General features: G+C 40.4%; 2 protein-coding genes across 2 annotated transcripts; both read left to right on the forward strand.

Moving 5' to 3' along the window:
- The first annotated feature begins 784 nt into the window (after positions 1 to 784).
- On the forward strand, positions 785 to 2141 carry LOC120769227 (cytochrome b-c1 complex subunit Rieske, mitochondrial). Its single transcript, XM_040096124.1, has 3 exons — positions 785 to 1009; positions 1332 to 1711; positions 1779 to 2141. Exons 1-3 carry the CDS (start codon positions 919 to 921, stop codon positions 1995 to 1997), a joined length of 690 nt encoding a protein of 229 aa, XP_039952058.1. The 5' UTR covers positions 785 to 918; the 3' UTR covers positions 1998 to 2141.
- A 491-nt stretch (positions 2142 to 2632) lies between these two features.
- Positions 2633 to 21330, forward strand: LOC120768217 (protein purity of essence). The gene is made up of 15 exons (XM_040094787.1): positions 2633 to 2727; positions 2911 to 3005; positions 3418 to 3494; positions 3888 to 4247; positions 4305 to 6447; positions 6513 to 7019; positions 7082 to 8571; positions 8636 to 13254; positions 13319 to 13523; positions 13909 to 14613; positions 14677 to 16337; positions 16421 to 16900; positions 17211 to 19278; positions 19350 to 20946; positions 21067 to 21330. Exons 1-15 carry the CDS (start codon positions 2633 to 2635, stop codon positions 21144 to 21146), a joined length of 16182 nt encoding a protein of 5393 aa, XP_039950721.1. The 3' UTR covers positions 21147 to 21330.
- Positions 21331 to 21491: the final 161 nt, after the last annotated feature.

The raw sequence follows: 21491 nt of genomic DNA on the forward strand, positions 1-21491 counted from the left end.
ATGAAAGGCAAGCATTTTGAGACGATAGAGGGGATGCAAGCAGCATGCACCCCGGCTCTCAAGGCTATTCCGGAGAGTCATCAAAGAAAATTAGTTAGGCGATCTCCTGAGGAAAGAATTTGCGACAACCAGTCCGATGGAACTGGAAGCGCCCTTCGCGAACAATTTCGATAAAAATTCCCACAGGTTACTGCAGGTTGCGTTGTCATAAGCATAGATTACTATTGCTCTACGAATAGGTGTCGCTTCGGCGACCTAGGTGCAGAGACAACAGAGGACATACTTCCGGATTTTCCCGCAATCACAAAAGGAAGGACTCAGACTATCGGGCAAATGAATACGCTGAGAGAACACATTAACGCAGGAGTCAGACGACTCTCACTACAACCATTACTCCAGGCACTTACCAAGCCTCTGTGATTTGACTGACTTAAACGAAGTGTTTTGATAACATGAGAAGGCATATAGACCAGCGGTCACAGTGCATTCCTCAAAATTCAATCTATCTGGCTAAAGTCAAACCGTAGTTACTTGGACTCTAAAGAAATTTGGATTATATAAAAGCCACATTATTTCTTACGGTGTCATAAATTCCGATTTTACTCTATTTTAGTTTACATAATTTCGACCGATTTTTGTTATTCCTAAATAAACAATAAGTTTTGCTTCGAATAAAATCTGGCATCGTTATTTGCCATATTTAGTACGTTTCCAAACCATAACAAAATAGCAGCGCCATCTGCGTACTTGTCACTTTTTGACATTTCATCTTTTATTTTTTCTGCTATTAGTCGATTGTCAGATATCAGCAGCAATTTCGGTAGGAAGCGAAATTTTTCGCGACAAATTTGGCCACCACGATAATCTTTAATACATTTCGAACTTTGAAAAAATCGAGTTTTTAATAAAATTTCAAATATGATGAACGCAGTAACTCGTGCTTACCTACGGGCTGGCAGCCAAACCGTATCCAATGTGCTCAAACCAGCAACAGTGGCATCCGCTCAAGGTAAGTATCGGACTGGTGCAGTGTTTCCTTGAAGTTATTGCACAACCAAGTGATGTAGTGTTTTAAAGAAAAGTGTATGAATACAGCGAAAATAAATTAAAAAGTTGAAATTGAATAGCTGATATACAAAAATAATGAATTGTGCCCATTTCCAGAGGACTTACATTATGTAATGTTTTTTGAGGTTAGGCATAAACGTCATTCTAACAAAAGTGCTTGAAAACAAACTGAAAACTAAAGTTTACAATGGTTGCAATTTCTAACTCATAAATATGCATTCGTGTTAGTTGGATATACTAAAAACCTAAGCTTGATTTTGCAGTTCAACGCAATGCACACACTGACTTGCAAGTACCAGACTTCTCTCCTTACCGTCGTGAGTCTGTAAATACGCCCAACCGCAAGGATGATTCGGCAGAGAGTCGCAAAGCGTTCTCCTACATGCTGATTGGTGCCGGAGCTGTAGGTAGTGCTTACGCTGCTAAAGGACTTGTAACAGCGTTCGTAAGTTCGATGAGCGCAACCGCTGATGTATTGGCCATGGCTAAGATTGAAATCAAACTTAGCGATATTCCAGAAGGCAAATCTGTCACATTCAAATGGCGCGGTAAACCTTTGTTCATTCGTCATCGCACAGCCGATGAAATTTCAACCGAACGCTCTGTTGCTGTATCAACTTTGCGTGATCCTCAAGGCGATGACGTGAGTAGCATCCAAATAGTATGGACTTTGTTGTAAAACTATCGCTAATATTTTACTTTTATTTCAGCAACGTGTTATCAAACCCGAATGGTTGGTGGTAATCGGTGTTTGCACACATTTGGGTTGTGTGCCAATTGCTAATGCAGGCGACTTTGGTGGTTATTACTGCCCTTGCCATGGTTCTCACTACGATGCCTCCGGTCGTATACGCAAGGGACCAGCTCCATTGAACTTAGAAGTACCCGCCCATGAATTCCCCGATGACGGCACCTTAGTTGTTGGTTAAGCACATTGATATATAATTAACTAGAAAAAATCGAAGTGGAAAGTGTAAACATAATTTAGAACTCAATAAAAAGCAGTAAGGCAAAAAGAGCTTCGACGATATGTATGAATAGTTACATATGATGTGATCTTCACTCCAAGCAAATACTGCAGTTATTCATTTCTAGATTTATATTATTTATAACAGTTTTTTATACACATATGTATTTGTTATAAAAAAATTATATTAGAAGTCTTAGTTTATGTAGAATAATAGAACTGCAATCAACGACTTGAATGCTTTAATAATATTCAACGAAAATATTTCTTGGTAAAACATCTACAATCGTTGGTGTTAGCCTGACATCTAACCCAAGACTTTCAATGAGGTAGTGCATCATAAACCAATTTCCCAATTTTTTTAATAAACTCAACTATCAGACGAACACATATATAACTGCTTCCTCACTACAATTATCTATCAAATGATGTATAGGGTGTATAGAACAATTAAATCCAAAATTAAAATAATTATCACTCATCTGGCAACAATCATACCTATTGTGAATGTTAATACGAAAATGAATTGGAAAAACGGCAAAAACAAAGTCATATGTCAGTCGATAAATGACAAATCAGTATTTGTGAAATTTCAAGATGGATTGGAGCTTTATAAAACCGCTCATAGCGAGTCGTTATGGTTCCTTTACTAAAACAGATATAGTTAATGTGGTCAAGGCCATAACAAGATGGTAAGTAATACAAATATTTGATATATAAGCTTTTATTTAATGGTAATTAGTAATCGGTGCCTAATCTGAAATTTGCAATGCACTCGCAAATCAAAGATGGCGGCCGACGAGTGACAAATTTTTCCACACTTGAGAAATACGTTCTCTGACATTTTAATCGTGTTTGTAATAATTTACTTGCAGTGAAAACGATTTTTTCGATGATGAAAGTAATTATGCGCAATTTTATATGGCCTTTGCAGCAGTCGCTGCAGACAAATTGAGCCAATGTAAACTTGGTAAGTCTCGACAACGATTTTTCACCGAGAAGGTATACATACACAATTTTTTTCAGTTACAATAACTTTCCTTTGCTTCAAATTTAGAAGAACTAAAAGTTCACCCACTTAAGTATAGAATGTATTGGTTTTAGTAAAATTAAGGCTATTCTGATCGTTAACAATTTATTGTAGAATTCTGAATTGATTGGCATGTACCGTTATATATTCATATTGAAATAGTTGCTCTGTATATTTGTTAGCAAAGAAAAGGTATTGGCATTATGTATATGTAAATATATGTACGGGTATATCTGTGCTTTAAGTACCAGCTGTTTTGTTTTGTTTCCGGAAGACAGGGGGTGCTTAAAATTGCAATTCATTTGCATATTTTTCTAATTCTCTTTTCATCTTTCATTCTATACAAAAACAGTTTGTCAAACACAGTTGCCGCAAATACAAGAGGCCTGTGCGATACTTATACGATTCATAATCCATAAATTGAGTAAGGTGAGTATATGATGTTGAAATATATTTTGAAAATACGTACATAAATATTTAAGCGTAATTAAAAACAGTTTTTAAGTATTTGATATTATTTTCCATGCAAACATAATTTTAAAAATACCTTATTTAAAGCACTAGTTACTGATAACGGTGTCAATAGCCGATTTAAAAAAAAACAATGAACGATATGTATTTCATATGAATACTGCAGTATTAATTACTACAATAATTCTAAAAAATCAATAAAAAATATATCAAATACTTATTTAAAATCTATGTAATTACAGTTCACAACCATTAACACTTTTGCAGTTAGTACAGATAATTGAATAAATCACTTTTAAACTCTAATTCAACATTGTTAATTTGCACTTATATATTTGTTCTCTAATAAAGATAACCAAGAAACCCAGCTATACGCAATCTCTTAGAGACGAGATAAAATGGCTGTTACCCTCTTTGAAAAGCCTTTGCGAGGGCAAACCTCCACAAAACGCTACATTGAAAAATCCCCATCCTGGCGTATCTGGACTGCTACATTTAGATTTCAATGTCGTAGCTGCTGTATTAAAGGGTGCAAAGTATCCTGAACCAAACAAAAGTATTGTATCTGGTGGTGATAAGGAATCTCCAAAATCGGAGATAAAACGTTCGCGTTCAGATTTATCCACGGTTATATTTCAACAGTTAACTGCACCGCTGGAAGCTGGCAAAAGTGCCTGGTCGCCATTAAGTGATGAAATCACAGATTGTGCAGTAAGTTTGTAATTAATAATATCTTGTTCATTAATCTAATGAAGCAACTTTTTTTAGGATATTTTCACCATAGCCAATGTTGCATATTTGCAGTCACTAAATGGAGCCGATGTTATACTTGATGTGTGTATTTCATTGCCCATTTTAGCACGTTATCGCGCCAAGTATCAGGAAACTATTACAGCTATAAATACCAAACCATTGTATTTGCCACTAACGCAAACTGAAGCTACACAAATAAAGAATACACTATCCCATATGGTTACTGACATCGCTATCCTATGGCAAGCTTTATCCTTGCCCGTCATGCAACCGCTGTCACCTAGCCGTATAACCAAACTATCCAATTGCGCTATTTCAGCACTATACTGCGCTGTATTAACATCTATTGCGAGTAGTGTACTTAGCATGTCGAGCTCATCGTCCTCACAGAAGAGTCAACAATCTTCTGGTGGTGGTAGTGGAGCACAATCCAAAGAAACTGATGAAACTGAAGAGCAGTCACGTTTTATTGTTGATAAAGCATTGGAAATTTACACTATTATAGGCAATGTTTTTAAACGATCTGCGCGTTCTCATGTATATCAGAACCACTTGTGTTTTGGTGCCTGGTTATTGGTTAGTGGCATACAAGGTGCTCTTGGTGCTTCAGGTAGCGGTGGCACAAGTAGTAAATCGGCAGCACAACTGGAAGATGCATCTAAATCTAAAACTGCAGTTGGGGCTGCCCAACGTCCACCAGACACACCATCCACACCAACAGCACGTGTCAACCTTTTCAAAGTTCAACAAGGCTTTGGAGTTCTAAATGCCGCAATAGCCAATCATTGTATTAAATTGCTGAGTGAATTAGTTGAAGATTTAAAAATTGAATCCACTTGCAACGATATTGGTGTAAATAACACCAATCAGAATTTACCAGAACCAGCTAGTTTCGACATATTAGAAAACTACACGTCACTACAGCGTTTGATACGTGTACTCAACACCGCCACATTGCATCAACTTTTCACTTTTCTTGCAACAGTCGCTTATCGTAAAGCATGCGCACTTAAACGGGCCAATGCGAAAGATCGCACTGAATGTGAGGCCATCAGTTACTCGGATTCAACAACATATTTTAATGATACACTATCCTGCTCGGATAATTCTGAAGAAGATGATAGCGAAAGTTATTTGGGCCATTGGTTCAAGGAAACCCTCTCACCCGAGGGTAATGAAGACCCGGCAAATCTGCAGGCTCCAGATCGTAGCACTGAAGCGCAGAAATCAAACTTAGTGCCAGCTGTTGATGAGCCACATGAATATTTAGATTTAGCAGCACAAATATTTTGTTTCATGGAACAATTTTTTGCCAACAAACATGCCTATTTACATCGCTATGTAAAAGCCGGTTTGAGCGACCAACAAATGCTACTATTGGCGAATATACTAAAGGACCTTGACCGTGATACAGCACGTGGCGAAGCTGAGGCGTCCACGTGTGCTAAATGGCAAGCTGCCATGATACGTTTTTCCGGTGCAGTTGGTCGCTATTTACACAATTTGATATCCGCTTCATTGCTAAGCGAAACTTTGCAATCAAATTTACTACAACATCTTTCGATTTCGCCTTGGTCAACGGATACCAATGCCTGGCCACTTCAAGTATATCCAAGCACCTTATCAGTGCTAGTCCAAATTCTATTGCTTAAGCCAACACAAGAAAAAGAAGCCGCATGCCTATCAGTATGGCATCGTTTAATTAACACACTCGTCGAAGGTGTTTGTTGCACTTCTGTTGCAAGCACTGCATCTGATGTTGACTATGAGGACCTTAATATGGAGCATTCGCAACTGCTGCTATTTCTTTTCCATTCATTGAATTTAATGCAAAAGAAAATGATATTGTTGCTAACAGCAGGTGCGGTAACACGTTGCGCTGAAGTTTGTCGCGGCATTTCGCCAGATAAGCCTGTACGCAATAGTCAAATAATATTGCTATCACGTTTGTTACTCTTCCTTGAGTATCTAATGAAACATCTGTACAATGCTCCACCTGAGTTGCTGGATCAAGTGCGTTGGAATTTATTTAGCATAACAACAATGCATGAAAATCAAAAAGTTTCCGATTTGCTTAATAGCAAAACGAAACTGACATCTTTCTGCCGCAAAGATATTGAAGAGAAATTCCGCAAATCATCTTCAGACTATCTTTCAAGTAATGCTGTCATTTTATGTAAATAAAACACTTGTAACTAATCCAAATTTTTATATTTATTTCAGATATACGTCCCACTTTCTATTCACTTACTGTGGTCGATCAATCTGCTACTTCGACACAACAGGAATTCAAACTTGACGGACTAGCATGGAATTTCATATTGTGTACACCCGACAAATTAAAATATCCGTTATTGGTCGATGCGTTAATCGATATACTTTCCGTGACTGACATGTCACAAAGCAAAATCACCTCACATACTTTATGCGCTATGCAATATTGTTTCAGCATCTGTTGGAAATTACTACTCGGTTTGCCCCCTTCAACCGTCCACGTTGAATCGTTGCTCGAAGATAAAGTGCCGAATTTACACTCCTTGCTTTGGTCTATACGTTGTCCCATGTCAACATCGCATTATTTGATTGTGAACAGTTTAATCAAGCAAGGCATGTACACACAGTTTGCAGAAACGCTTTGGTCCAATGTCAGTGATCGCGTCAGCGATATTAGCTTCAGTTTGAAACAGACATTATTGGGCGTAGAATCATTCAACAATGCCGTAGATAAAGGTGAGTTTAGTTTGTTGTAGTTATTTCGAACGAATTTCACTATTCATAATACTTTTTTACAGTTAATCCACGCTTATCTCATATTATACTGCTCGACGCTGTTGTCGCGCATATGCAAGCTGTAGCATGGGCCGCTAAAGAAGGTATCAAGCTACAACGTGCTGCTGCAAGCAGCAATAATAGCGGTAGCGCAAGCCCTAGCTTACCCAGCTCTAATTCACCAATTACAACGGGCGAACAAGATGTTTATTCTTCTTCGGAATCGTTGGAACAAAAGAATAAATCTGATTCACCATCTACTTTGCTACAGGAACGTGCCCAAACTAGTCGTGATCTGCTATTGTTATTAATTGAAACATACAAAATTGTTTCTGAAACAGTACGAAGCAAAATGACGTTACAATTAACAGACGCCACACCCGTTAATATACTGAATCTTATCGTGCCAATTGTTAGCTCGAAAAATCCACTTACAACCGAATTAAAAACAACATTTATAAAGCTCTTGCCGAATCAGGATAAAGATATAATTAATGTCGAGTGGCCAAAATGCTTACGCGTATCAGATGGTACTATATTCACCAAACCAAACTATCCAGTAGAGGAATACACTTTAGCAGTAATTGAAGCGCATATTGCTGAGCTAACACGCTACAATAATTATTCTTTATTGAATTCGCTGAAACACTGTATGAAGTCCATATTAAGTCTAATTGATTTACTACTTCCATATTGCAATGTTGATGTTGCGCCCAGCACTGGCGGTGCAAATGTCGGTTTGGATATTGAAAATGAATTGAAATCCTTGCTAATATCGACCATGTTGGATGTACGAACGGAATATGTGTATGAAAAAGGTGAGAAATGCATGCACACCCTAATGACCGGACACGATAGCAGCAATGAGGCACAACAGCTGCTCGTATACGAGTACACATTGCGACACTGTTACAAGCTTCTTTTAGAATTTGCCCGTGAATTGCGTCAATCGCAGGCCAACACAAGCAAAGTGATCTTTAGCGAGGTAATGCTTTTCTCCGTACTAAAAACTATGACACAAATGCTTGAAAAACCCACGGGTGTCAAGGCAATGCATAATTTCTTCTACGTAAATAAAGCGGGTAGCATGGTAGAGCTGCTGTTATCCTTCACAGGTACTACAATGTCTGTTTGTTATGCCAAAAAACTATTACAATTCGTTGAGAAGCTCTTCCAATTGGCCGAACAAACCGATTGCAGCTTTCCAATGGAGGATTTGTTACAATGCTTCAACGAGTTGGCATATTTCCATGTCCCTCATATAAAAGATTGGTTAAGTCATATTATTTATGGTCCCAGTTGCGCAACCGGCGGTTCAGATACGGTGGACAAAGTTCTTGCAAGCATGCAACCCTCAAGTACACCGTCAAGTAATGCACAAACACCAACAAATATGGCTACCGTTTCAGCGATACCTAGCATAACAGATCAATTGGCGCAATCCTCTGGCTTGGATGCAGAAGCCATGGAGACCGAAGATGATGGTGCAATAGCTTGCGCTCCCACTATACAGGTAATCAACAAAAAAATTAACTTGAAAATATTAAATTATCACCTAATTGCATTTCATTTTATAGGCCGAGACCTTTAATCTTTGGCAAAATGTCGGCAACAGTTATGTGACAAATCAGTCGGATGAAACATCGCAAGATGCCGAAGGTGCCGAACGCAACGGTGCACTTTTGTTAAGCGTTGTGAAGTACATTACGCGCAGCAGCAAATCTCCAACAGGTGTTGGCAAGATATTCTTCCAATCGCTAATCCAACTAGGACAGTCGTTGATTGCACCACCGCAAGAGGCATCTGATTTTGCTGACATGCTCCAAGTTATGATAATACTAGCCGACAAGACACAAGATTGTGGCCATGCCATACTCTTCAAAGCTACCATAGCTTGGCTGGAAATAATTAAATTTCAAGTACTCGAACGTGCTTTAAATCCCAAAAATGTCACATCGTTAGTACCGGCCGTTACACTTGAAAACATCAATGCACTTCTTAAATATCTTAGCGAATTGTTGCAGAGTCTCGGTTATAAGGGTAGTAAAAATTTGACCCCCTCATGGGATGATGAAATGCAAACTGATTTAGAGGAGCTTATCGATGATTTAGGCCTGGAAGAGGATGACTCATTTGTTGAGGACTCAGATGAAGATAGCCTCAACAACAAACTCTGCACATTTTCGCAAACCCAAAAGGAATTCATGAATCAACACTGGTATCATTGTCACACCTGTAACATGGTGAACACTGTTGGCGTGTGCTCTGTGTGCGCACGCGTGTGCCACAAAGGACATGACGTTAGCTATGCTAAGTATGGTAACTTCTTTTGCGACTGTGGCGCTAAGGAGGACGGTTCTTGTCAAGCGCTCAGTCGACGTGTCTCTTCGAGTGTTGGTGGCGGTATGAGCGGTTCAGGCGCAGACAGCCGTCAACTTATTGATTACAGCCAGAGCGCTTATGCCAGTAATTTGAATGCGTTGAATAGCAAAAAACGCGCACAAACACCTCCAACACAAATCGCCACATACACACAACGCATGGATGTGCCCAACGAGCGCATTACTTTGCTAATGAAATGGTTGGGCTCTAGTCGTGAACTGTTTCAGAATAACGAACAATGGAGTGTAATCGTACATTGCATTCTTGACTTCTTGGACGTGCTGCTGCCATCGATACGCGAAAATTGTGCACTCTTTTCCATTGTTGGTTGTCACAAGCGAGCCAAGACCGCATTGGAACGTTTACATGCGCCCGAACAGACTTTCCAAATTACCGATCAATTGATGGTGCCCACACTGGGTTCACAGGAAGGCGCATTTGAGAATGTCCGCATGAGCTATTCAGGCGATCAGGGCCAGACCATAAAACAGTTGCTCTCATCTGGTCTTGTGCGACGTGTCGCATTGTGTTGTCTCTCCTCACCACATGGCAAGCGTCAGCATTTAGCTGTGTCTCACGAGAAAGGAAAAGTTACAATTTTACAATTATCGGCATTACTTAAGCAAGCAGATGCTGCCAAACGTAAGCTTACACTCACACAACTTTCGTCGGCGCCTATACCGTGCACAGTACTCTCACTAACAGCCAATCCGGCGAATGAAGACTGTTTAGCGGTATGTGGTTTGAAGGAATGTCACATTCTAACATTCTCCAATAGTGGCGCTACCAACGAACATATTGTATTGACACCGCAGCTCGAGAATGGAAACTTTATTAAGAAAGCCAATTGGCTGCCCGGTTCGCAGACTATGTTGGCCCTCGTCACAGCAGATTATGTGAAAATCTACGAGCTGTCTGAAGATTCTTATAGTCCGAAATATTATTTCCTTGTAGCGATTGGCAAAATTCGCGATTGCACATTCGTTTACCAAGATGGCGTATATTACATGTTGATCATAGCCTCCTCTGGCTACATATACTACCAGAAATTGGATGACCAAAGTTTAGCTAAGCATGGCGATTTCTATGTAACCAATACTTTGGAACTGAATCACCCACACATCAAGGATGTTAGTGGACAAGTGGGCGGCGGTGGTGTATCAATTTATTATTCGCACACGCTGCAACTGCTGTTTTTCAGTTATTCGGTTGGACGCAGTTTCATGGCACCACTTACCGACGTGAACAAGGGTGTGAAGAGCATAACCCATCTACAAACTGCACCCGCATCTAAGAATTCATCTAAAGGTCCGCCACAGCCATTGTGTCAATGGACCGAAATAACTGGACATCCTGGTTTAATTTGCTCCATGATGCACACCTCCAACAATCCAGTAATTTTCATGTTCACACCAGAACGCATACTAATGCAAGAGATCAAAGCACAATCCTCGAAATCACGCATCATGGATATGGTGGCAATACGTCACACAGTTGCTGGTGTAGAGAAAACCACGCTCATATTATTGTGCGAAGACGGCAGTTTACGCATATTCACTGCTCAGCCTGAAAACACCAGCTTCTGGTTATCGCCACAAGTTCAACCCTTTGGCAATCAATTGTACTCTTCAACGTTATTCGCAAAATGTAATTCTAATAAGAAATCGAAACGCAAAACAACTAATCAACAAAAAACTGTCGGTCCTAATGGCGCACCCATATTCCCAATTGATTTTTTCGAACATTGCACAATGTTATCCGACGTGGAGTTCGGCGGCAATGATTTGCTGCAAATTTATAATAAGCAAAAACTCAAAACGCGCCTCTTCTCCACTGGCATGTTCGTAGCTTCTACAAAGCCCACCGGCTTTACACTGGAAGTATACAATAATGACCCGAACACAGTAATTGTTGGTATACGCGTGCTGTTAGGCACACAGGATGCATTACGTGCGCCACAAACCGTAACAGTACTGGGACGCACTATACCCACGGTTGTACGCCGTGCACGCTGGTTCGATATACCTTTAACGCGTGAAGAGATTCTACAATCAGATAAATGTTTAAAAGTCATTTTCGGCAAATCACAGGATCCCGAGAATGTCAGTATGCTGGATAGCATTGAAGTGTATGGTAAATCAAAAGATTTAGTTGGCTGGCCAGATGACAGCGATGATACAGCCGGTAACGTTGTGACGGGCACCGCTGGCAACGCCAACACTAACTTCAACGGTCAGCTATCTGCGGCAAATTTCGGTGAGGGCTTCACTTCTATAAATAATTTGGATAAAATGGTTACAAACCTGCTAGAAGTACTGGACTATTCACTGAATTTGCTTGGCGGCAGTAATATAACGGCAACAATTAAACAGGAAGCAATTAAAACAGCAACTTCATTGCTTCTATTACCCACACCAAATCAAGTGCAAGCGCAATCGCGTTATGTTTTAGCCACACTATTCGGCAATCGCAACGCCTATCATTCTTACAAGGACAACGAGGTTATACACTATGTGAATGCCGAATTGCAGGCGTTAAAGAGCAAATTAAATTCACCCGAAACTGTGCGTGATGTGGATCCGGAGGCTTTCTATCGTCTAGTCTTGTTGGTACGCAGTATTGCAATGTCACGCCCGCAATCCCTCACAAAGATTTGTCTGGATAACAAAATTGAACTCGTCCAAGACATACTAGAGTTCGTTGAAAAGTTATATCAAATCACACCACATGTCGACGAGCCGACATCGATAGTTAGACGTGGTCTTAGTCATACGGAAACTATTGTTCACTGTTTAGTAGAAATAATGCATGCGTTTGCACTCTCCGACGCCGATCAAGTGGAACGCATGACCAAGTACTTTATTGACCTGCTGAAGAACGAATCAAGCGTTATAAGTCATAGCGCCAAGGAAGCCATTATATTATTGCTAAATCCACGTTTGAAACGTCGCAAGGTTGCTATTGTAACACCGCCGGTTTGTTCGACACCCACACCTTCTAACACCACTGGCACGATTACGTCCACTAATCTAACAACGCTAGCAGTTACCGGCGCAGCTGAAGTAGCCGCCGACGAAGTATTAGAAGCGGCTGCAGCTGCTATTGGTGGTCCCTCGGCTGCTGAAGTAGGTCGTAGTAATAGCGCTGAATTTGTGGACGCTAGCGCAATAGATCCGCTTGCCCACGATGCTGGACATCAGCTATTAAATTTGGAAGCTTTTATGGGTGGCGGTTTTCCACAACTTTTAGGCCTACAACAGGATGCCGACGATGAAGCCATTATGGATTTAGCGATTGCTCTAAGTTTACAACAACATGACGGCGAAGGTCTACAATCATTGCAACAAGGTCTGGCAAATCTACAAGGTATTCGAAATGCCGGCAACCTACATAATTTGCAAGCACTTGAAGGCAATAATATTGGTATGGCGGCGAATGCAGCAAGTGTCTCAGCTGGTGGCTCCGATGATGAAGGTTCCAATGTTGCCACCGATGGCTCTACATTACGTACTTCACCGGCTGAACCGGCCGGAAGTGGTGGTTCAGAAAGTGGTGGTAGTGGAGTGGAGAGTATTGGTGGCACATCTGGACGTAGTAGCACATATGGCGACCAGGCTAATGCTTCACCACCGCGTTCTGCAAATGCACCATCTAACATAAATATAACCAACAAATCAAATACAAATGCTGGCGCAATAGGCGGCACCGATGAGCCTGTTGCTAGTACTAGTACAGCAGCAGCCGCAGTTACAAGCGTGCCAAATGAGGAACTGCTCTCTGAGGATGAAAATTTGGCCAAATTGCATGATCTGAGGTAAATTGCTGTCGCTTTTTTAATTAATGTGTGGTTAAATAATATCATTGTGTATTTTTAATAGAATTTCAATTTTGGAGAATATCATCCTCAATATACAAACTTTCGATAGTTGCAATGGTGTGCAAGCCATACCATTAATCCAAGTAATACTTATGTTGACAACCGATCTGAATGGAAATAACGAACGCGACCAAAAGGTGTTAAACGAACTTTTATCAGCCCTTGTGGACTATGTCGAAATGGACTCAATTTCGAATACTTTCAAGGTTGGTGCACTATATGTTATTTTGAGGTCTTAATGATTATTATAGAGTTTTAAAATATAAAAAAGTGTCATTAAACCATTTTTTGCATAAGATTCTATTAAAAAGAGTTTTCACAATTTAGATTTCTGTACTTGGTAGTTAGTTATACTCGTCGATCTTGCAAAAATGTAAACTTTCACTATTTTAATATATAATTGTACACAATTCAAAATATTACATAAAATGTAAATTTCCACGGAGTTTCCCGAGTCTTAAATGAGGACTTCGTGTCCTCTGTCACTTTCCGAGAACATATTTAAAAACCGTATTAAAATTTTTGACAATGTTTTCATAAGTCGCTTTCCGATTTCTTATCACTTATTACTTCTTTATTTTATTTGACAAGATGAAGGATCGCAACGCTAAAAACGAAGTTCGACTTGTGTTGCTCTGTCTCTTCGGCGTCTTAATGGGAAAGACAAAGTCCAAGCAGGCAGGCACTACATCACCACCACATCAATTCAAGGATAACGCATCATTTGTAGCCAGCACCACAGCTAGTATACTCAGCAATAACGGTGCATTCACATTCTCATTGGTCGTAATGGAATCACTACTGGAACACTGGAAACGTGTATCCAGCGAACAAAGTGCAAATGGTAACAATGCAGTTGTAGCCGTCGGTACACCAAATTCTAGCGCTGCAACAACATCAACAAAAACTAATCTACTCAAACCGATACGACATGGCGCAAAGCCTGATATTTCTATGCTAATACCACATAACTATTTGAAAAATTATCCCGATATCTTTGATTCATATGATGCCTTACTCACCGAGATTTCCGTACGTTTGCCATATCAAATCTTACGGCTTTCGGCCACACACCCTGGTCCCTATGATTGGTATCACAACTATTGCGAGAACATGACCTACACACTGTGCGAATATATGATGCTGAATTTGAATGCATTGCTGCGTCGACAAGTACGCAAATTGCTCATGTACATATGTGGTAACAAAGAGAAGTTCCGCATGTTCCGAGATGGACACTCGCTCGATGTGCACTTCAATTTTGTTAAGGAGATTTGCAGCCTATTTAATACGAAGGTATTTTATTGTCATTTTATTTTGAAAAAGAGTTATATTCCACGAGTTATTCATATTTTTCAGAATTTAGTGCTTTCAAATCAATCGATACCGATACTTAGCTATGACTCACTCGTCGAACTCACCGAACATTTGCGCACCTGTCAAGAGATCAGCCAAATACGCACTGGCAATTGGCAAAAATTCTGCCTCATTCATGAGGATGTCATACCAGTATTGATTGAGATCGCTTGCTATCAACTCGACGATGGCGTTTCACCGATTCTCCTGCAACTGCTACAAGCAGCGCTTTGCAATAACATACAGGCCGTTAAACAACAGCAACAACAACAACAAACGCCAGGCACATCATCCAAATTACGTGCGGAACGTGAGAAATCTGAAGACATCGAAATCTCTTTCGATTCCAAATTTGATCCAGCACATTGCAGCACATTCGTACATCAGATATTCCGTTTTGTTTCGGACACATTGCTGAATAAATTTGTGCGTATTTTTCTACTGGAGACCAACATCACCTCGATACGTTGGCAAGCGCATTCATTGATATTCGCCATTTATGAAAACTCTAATGATCGCCAGAAAGAGAAATTAATTAGTATTTTGTGGAACATGTGGCCATTGGTGCCGGCTTTCGGCAGACGTACCGCACAATTTGTTGATATACTGGGTTATTTGACACTCAGCACAAAATCAATTGTTGACAAGCTGCCAGAGTATACGGAAAAAGCAGTTGAAGTATTACGTCAACAGAACGATTTACTTTCGAAGCATCCGAATGCACCAATCTATACTACACTTGAGCAAATACTGCAAATGAACGGCTATTATTTAGAATCAGAACCGTGTCTGGTATGTAATAACCCCGAAGTAGCAATGGCTAACATTAAATTGCCATCAATCAAATCAGATTCGAAATTCACCACAACCACAATGATCGTGAAATTGGTACAAAGTCACACAATTTCCAAAATGGTTGTGCGCATTGCTGATTTGAAACGTACAAAAATGGTGCGTACCATCAACATTTACTACAATAACCGTACTGTACAAGCAGTGGTGGAGCTGAAGAATCGACCAGCTATGTGGCATAAAGCACGCTCAGTGCCATTGCAATCAGGTCAAACTGAGGTGAAAATAGATTTTCCTCTACCAATTACCGCTTGTAATTTGATGATAGAATACGCTGATTTCTACGAGACCGTAACTGGTTCCAGTGAAAACTTGCAATGTCCACGCTGCAGTGCCGCAGTACCCGCCTATCCGGGTGTCTGTGCCAATTGTGGTGAGAATGTATTCCAATGTCATAAATGTCGCGCCATCAATTATGACGAAAAGGATCCATTCCTTTGCCATTCCTGTGGTTTCTGCAAATATGCCAAATTTGACTTTAGCATATATGGACGCGTTTGCTGCGCGGTAGACCCCATCGAATCGGCAGAAGACCGCGCTAAAACAGTGCAAATCATCCATTCTTCATTGGAGCGCGCCGATCGAATTTATCGCCAATTACAGACTAACAAACAAATGCTAGAATTACTTATACAAAAGGTAGCCGAACATCGTTGTTCCGATCGGTTGGTGGATGACAATCTTGGCACTGTGCACAGCACTTCACAAGTGAATAAAATCATACAGCTTTTGGCACAAAAATACTGTGTGGAATCGCGTTCTTCATTTGAAGAATTAAGTAAAATAGTACAGAAGGTTAAAGCCTGTCGCAGGTGCGTTAAAAGAAAAATTCTTAACCATTATGGTGGAACGGTTATTTTTATTAAAAACTAATTCTTTACGCCTTTATTTACAGTGAATTGGTCGCTTATGATCGCAGCCAACAAGATCAATCACACAATTCTCAAAACATGGATATGCGTGAGAATTATGCCATAAACCGTTGTTACGGTTGCGCACTAGCCTCTACAGAGCAATGTCTCACCCTACTGCGTGCCATGGCCTCCAACTATGATTGTCGTATAGGTTTGTATTCACAGGGTTTGGTTGAAGAATTAGCTCAACATAACCTACGGCGTGGCACACCACAAATACAAGATGAAGTTCGTAATTTACTTGTGCTCTTGACCAAGAATAATCAATACGCTTGCATGAGTTTGTTGGATTTGATTACGGAACGTGTGAAAACCGCACTATTAGGCGCTATACCTTTGGCCAATTTGGATGCCGCCATACACCATGAGATGGTTTTGCTTGAGGTACTGATCGCACAAGACGATTTTTGCTGGGAGAATAAATTGAAAGTGGTATTTGAGCTGTTTCTTGTAACATGTCGGTGAGTTTATTTTAAATTTTTTTTATTATAAAACGGTTTGATCTTGCACGCTCTTGTCGTGGTTTAGTATACTCCAGCATCAACCGAATCGATAAATACTGTTTTATCCTTGATTGGTACAACTTTTTTATGTTCGTGTGGAGTTTGATCTTCATAAGCTAATTAGTATTTGCTTGACAGCTATTTGTTTACGACGCGAACAATTTTTCGGTTATTTTCAAGGCCTTTAGAACGATATGTTTTCTTTCCATAGTTAGACTTAAACTAACGTCTCATTCTTTAACTAATTAGATTATTTTTTAATCCATAGTGCACCACGTGGACCCGCAATATCGGTTATTCAACCCTGTTTGAGAATAATGCAAGCACTTATTTGCCCTACGATACCGACAAGTAAAATAAATCGCGATTTAAGCCCTTCACAATTATCTACAATCACCAGTATTGACGGTCTTACGGTTAACTTCAATAAGTGGTTAAGTGGCGATCCACAGCACTCATACGAAGCCTGGAAAACTCGCATGCCAGCTAACACAGCAGCAGCAAAGACTCGTAAAGGCTTCACAAGCGCCGGCGGAAACTCGGCAGCTACTACAGCTGCCGCTGCCGCCTCATCTATACTCCCAGACGATCGTATGTTGGCCGCAATGCTACAATCGGTAGTTGAACAAAATACTGGTTCGAACAATGGTAGTGTTGCAATGCCCGCAACCGAACCGACAGAATCAGCAAAGAAAAAACGTCAATTAGTACGCGAATTCTATTTGTCGGAGAAGTACGGTCGACGCTGGCGTAATCATGTACTAAATAAAGAACGCATTAATGCACCACTAGTGTTAAACGCAAATTGGTTGCAGCCCATTCTATTCAATACTAATTCACGTTTCGGTCGTCAATTGGCATGCTCACTTATCACCTCGTTGAGTCGTACACATGAACGTAAACGTGAGATTCTAAACCTGTTGACCGGCTTTCTTAAGTATGTGGGCGAGGCAGGCGAGGCGAGCGCAGAATTTTTGGCGTTGTATCGCGCGCTTGCTTCCGACACACCATGGCGTCAATATTTAGCACTGAAGGGTGTGCTTGTAGAGGTGTCACAATTATTAACAGCCGAAATTGTTAAAATACATCGCTTGGAAGAGACCACATTATCATCGGACTTATCACAAGGTTATGCATTGCGTCAATTTGTAGAATTACTATCGCTCTTCCTTGAGAGCTCCACCATACGGCAGGCGTACAAGACACGTTTACTTGGACCCGTACTCGAGGGTTACTTATCGCTACGCAAATTGGTTGTGCAACGTACACGCCTTATCGATGATGCACAAGAGAAATTACTGGAAATGTTGGAAGAGATGACAAGCGGCACCGAGGAGGAAACGCGCGCATTTATGGAAATACTTATCGATACAGTTGAAAAAACGCGCATGAATGATATTAAGACGCCTGTATTTATTTTCGAAAGACTCTACTCCATTATACATCCGGAAGAGAATGATGAAAGTGAATTCTTTATGACACTTGAGAAGGATCCACAGCAAGAAGATTTCTTACAAGGACGCATGTTGGGCAATCCATATCCCTCTACTGAGGTAGGGCTGGGTCCGCTTATGCGCGATGTTAAAAATAAAATTTGTACTGATTGTGAGTTGATTGCGCTGTTAGAGGATGATAATGGCATGGAATTATTGGTGAACAATAAGATCATTAGTTTGGATCTACCCGTCAAGGATGTCTACAAAAAGGTGTGGCTAGCAGAGGGTGGTGAACGTGATGCTATGCGTATTGTTTATCGTATGCGTGGTCTTTTAGGCGATGCAACTGAAGAGTTTGTTGAGACACTAAACAATAAGAGTCAAGAAGAAGTGGACACTGAACAACTGTATCGCATGGCGAATGTATTGGCCGATTGTAACGGGCTGAAGGTGATGCTCGACCGTATTGGTAGTCTGCAGAATATATCACGAACTCGCGAATTGATACAAGTACTGCTGAAATTGTTTCTTATCTGCGTAAAAGTGCGCCGTTGTCAAGAAGTGTTGTGTCAACCGGAATTAGGTGCGATCAACACATTGCTTAAGGTATTGCAGGTGTGTCTACAATCGGAGAACGATTCCATACAATCGTCTGTGACCGAACAGTTATTGGAAATAATGGAGACTATACTTTCAAAAGCGGCAAATGACACATTAGACTCATTTTTGCAATTCTCACTCACTTTTGGCGGACCCGAGTATGTGTCGGCATTGATTTCTTGCACCGATTGTGCAAACGTACGTAACAATCCATCGGTACTGCGTCATCTTATACGCGTACTTGCAGCGCTAGTTTATGGCAATGAGGTGAAAATGGCATTATTGTGCGAGAACTTCAAGGTAAGTTCGTGAAAATAAAAGTAAAGGCGTATTATTACTGTTTTATTATATCGAGATCGTTCGTTTTATAGGAAATACTAGATTTCAACCACTTTGATAGTGAACGTACACCCGAGGAAGAGTTTAAGATGGAACTATTTTGCGTATTAACCAACCAAATAGAGCACAATTGCATTGGTGGAACCCTGAAGGACTACATAGTTGGGTTGGGCATTGTTGAACGTGCCATCGCCTACATAACAAATCATGCACCCTGCGTGAAACCCACATTGCTGCGCACAGACTCAGACGAATTGAAAGAGTTCATTTCACGGCCCAGCCTTAAGTACATACTTCGTTTCCTCACTGGTCTCGCTAGCAAACATGAGGCTACACAGCTTGCTATCAGCAAAGATATTATACCAATCATACATCGTCTCGAGCAAGTATCCAGCGATGAGCATGTCGGTAGTTTGGCTGAAAATCTACTAGAGGCTTTGTGCACTGATGAAGCAACTGCCACTCGAGTACAGGAAGTACGTGATTTCACACGCGCCGAAAAGAAACGCTTGGCAATGGCTACACGTGAAAAACAGCTGGACGCACTTGGCATGCGCACCAATGAAAAGGGTCAAGTAACAGCCAAGGGATCGATACTACAAAAGATTGAAAAATTACGTGATGAGACTGGTCTCACCTGCTTTATATGCCGTGAAGGTTACGCCTGTCAGCCAGCCAAAGTACTTGGCATATATACTTTTACCAAACGCTGCAATGTGGAGGAATTTGAATTGAAATCACGCAAAACTATCGGCTACACCACTGTTACACACTTCAATGTGGTACACGTAGATTGTCACACCTCCGCTATACGCTTGGCACGTGGTCGTGATGAGTGGGAACGTGCTAGTTTACAAAATGCCAATACACGCTGCAACGGTTTGTTACCACTTTGGGGTCCAGACGTTTCTGAAGCCGCTTTTTCGGCATGCATGACGCGTCACAGCAGTTACATGCAGGAGAGTACCCAGCGTTGTGACATATCCTTCCCCAGCAGCATACACGATCTCAAAATGTTACTAATGCGTTTTGCTTGGGAACGTAGTTTCCACGATGACGCCGGCGGTGGTGGCCCACAATCAAATATGCACTTTGTGCCCTATTTACTTTTCTATGCAGTATACTTATTATTGTCCTCTCGCTCAGCAGCACGTGATTGCAAAACGCTGATTTCATATTTGACAGCAGCGCCATCGGAAAAATGGTTGGAATATGGTTATGAGGTCGAAGGTCCACTGTATATGCTGACCATTTCGTTAGCATTACACAGTCATGAAACATGGAATAAGCATAAGTTGGCTCACTTAAAACGTTTGATAGCTGTAGCGCAAGCACGTCACATTTCACCGTCTGTATTATGCAAAGCATTACTTTCGCCGAGCGATCGCCAGACCAAGGATTACAGCGTTTATCGTCCATTCTTGCTGATGTGGGCACTCATCGATTTAATTTACAGCGTTATATTTAAGTCGGTTAGCACACCGAAGGAGGAGGACTGGTCGATTTCTTTATTCGATTATATACGTAAAAATGACGAAGCTATGCTAAAGTCAACCGATACGATTTTGCAAACTTTCACCGATGAATATCTACCGTGCACATCTTTCGGCGAATTTTGCGATGTTGCTGGTGAGTTAATTTGATTTTAATTAAATAGGATACAGAATATTATGTGTAAGTGCATGTGGTGGTTATGTTTAATATAAATGTTTAAGGTGAATAAAATAATCAAGTTTATAACTATTTCAGGTTTGCTGCATTTGATTGAAAATCCCGACGGATTTATTGATGAGGTTTTGGCTGCACTACCCACAACTTCGACCGCTTGAATTAACGAGAATATACTTACACAATAAATTTATTAACCAATATGCTTCTTATTGTCGATTGCAAAGCATAGCATTGGAGCACTGATTACCTAATTTGCTTCAAATGCGTTCATTACATACTTTGTTACTGAATGTTTACTGCAAATTTAATCTCAATAAATCTTAGCGTTCCATACTTAATAAATTTTGTGTTTTATTTAAATAGAATAAATTTAATAAACTTTCTGACCGAACGCTTGGAAATTCCGTGCAATTTATTTAGAATGCATTATTTTATTTTTTACTTTATTCGTATTTAATTTTTATAATTTTTAACAAATTCAATAATATAATGGAAATTTTTTT

This window comes from Bactrocera tryoni, chromosome 2 (genome assembly GCF_016617805.1).
Source record: "Bactrocera tryoni isolate S06 chromosome 2, CSIRO_BtryS06_freeze2, whole genome shotgun sequence".
Taxonomy (NCBI): Eukaryota; Metazoa; Arthropoda; class Insecta; order Diptera; family Tephritidae; genus Bactrocera; species Bactrocera tryoni.

Excerpts from the sequence above, each read along its gene's own strand:
- LOC120769227 (XM_040096124.1), top strand. The coding sequence starts at position 919 with ATGATGAACGCAGTAACTCGTGCTTACCTACGGGCTGGCAGCCAAACC. Across the intron at positions 1,010-1,331 it reads AACAGTGGCATCCGCTCAAG|TTCAACGCAATGCACACACT; the intron begins GTAAGTATCGGA and ends TTGATTTTGCAG. Across the intron at positions 1,712-1,778 it reads GTGATCCTCAAGGCGATGAC|CAACGTGTTATCAAACCCGA; the intron begins GTGAGTAGCATC and ends CTTTTATTTCAG.
- LOC120768217 (XM_040094787.1), top strand. The coding sequence starts at position 2,633 with ATGGATTGGAGCTTTATAAAACCGCTCATAGCGAGTCGTTATGGTTCC. Across the intron at positions 2,728-2,910 it reads GTCAAGGCCATAACAAGATG|TGAAAACGATTTTTTCGATG; the intron begins GTAAGTAATACA and ends ATTTACTTGCAG. Across the intron at positions 13,255-13,318 it reads GCCAAATTGCATGATCTGAG|AATTTCAATTTTGGAGAATA; the intron begins GTAAATTGCTGT and ends TATTTTTAATAG.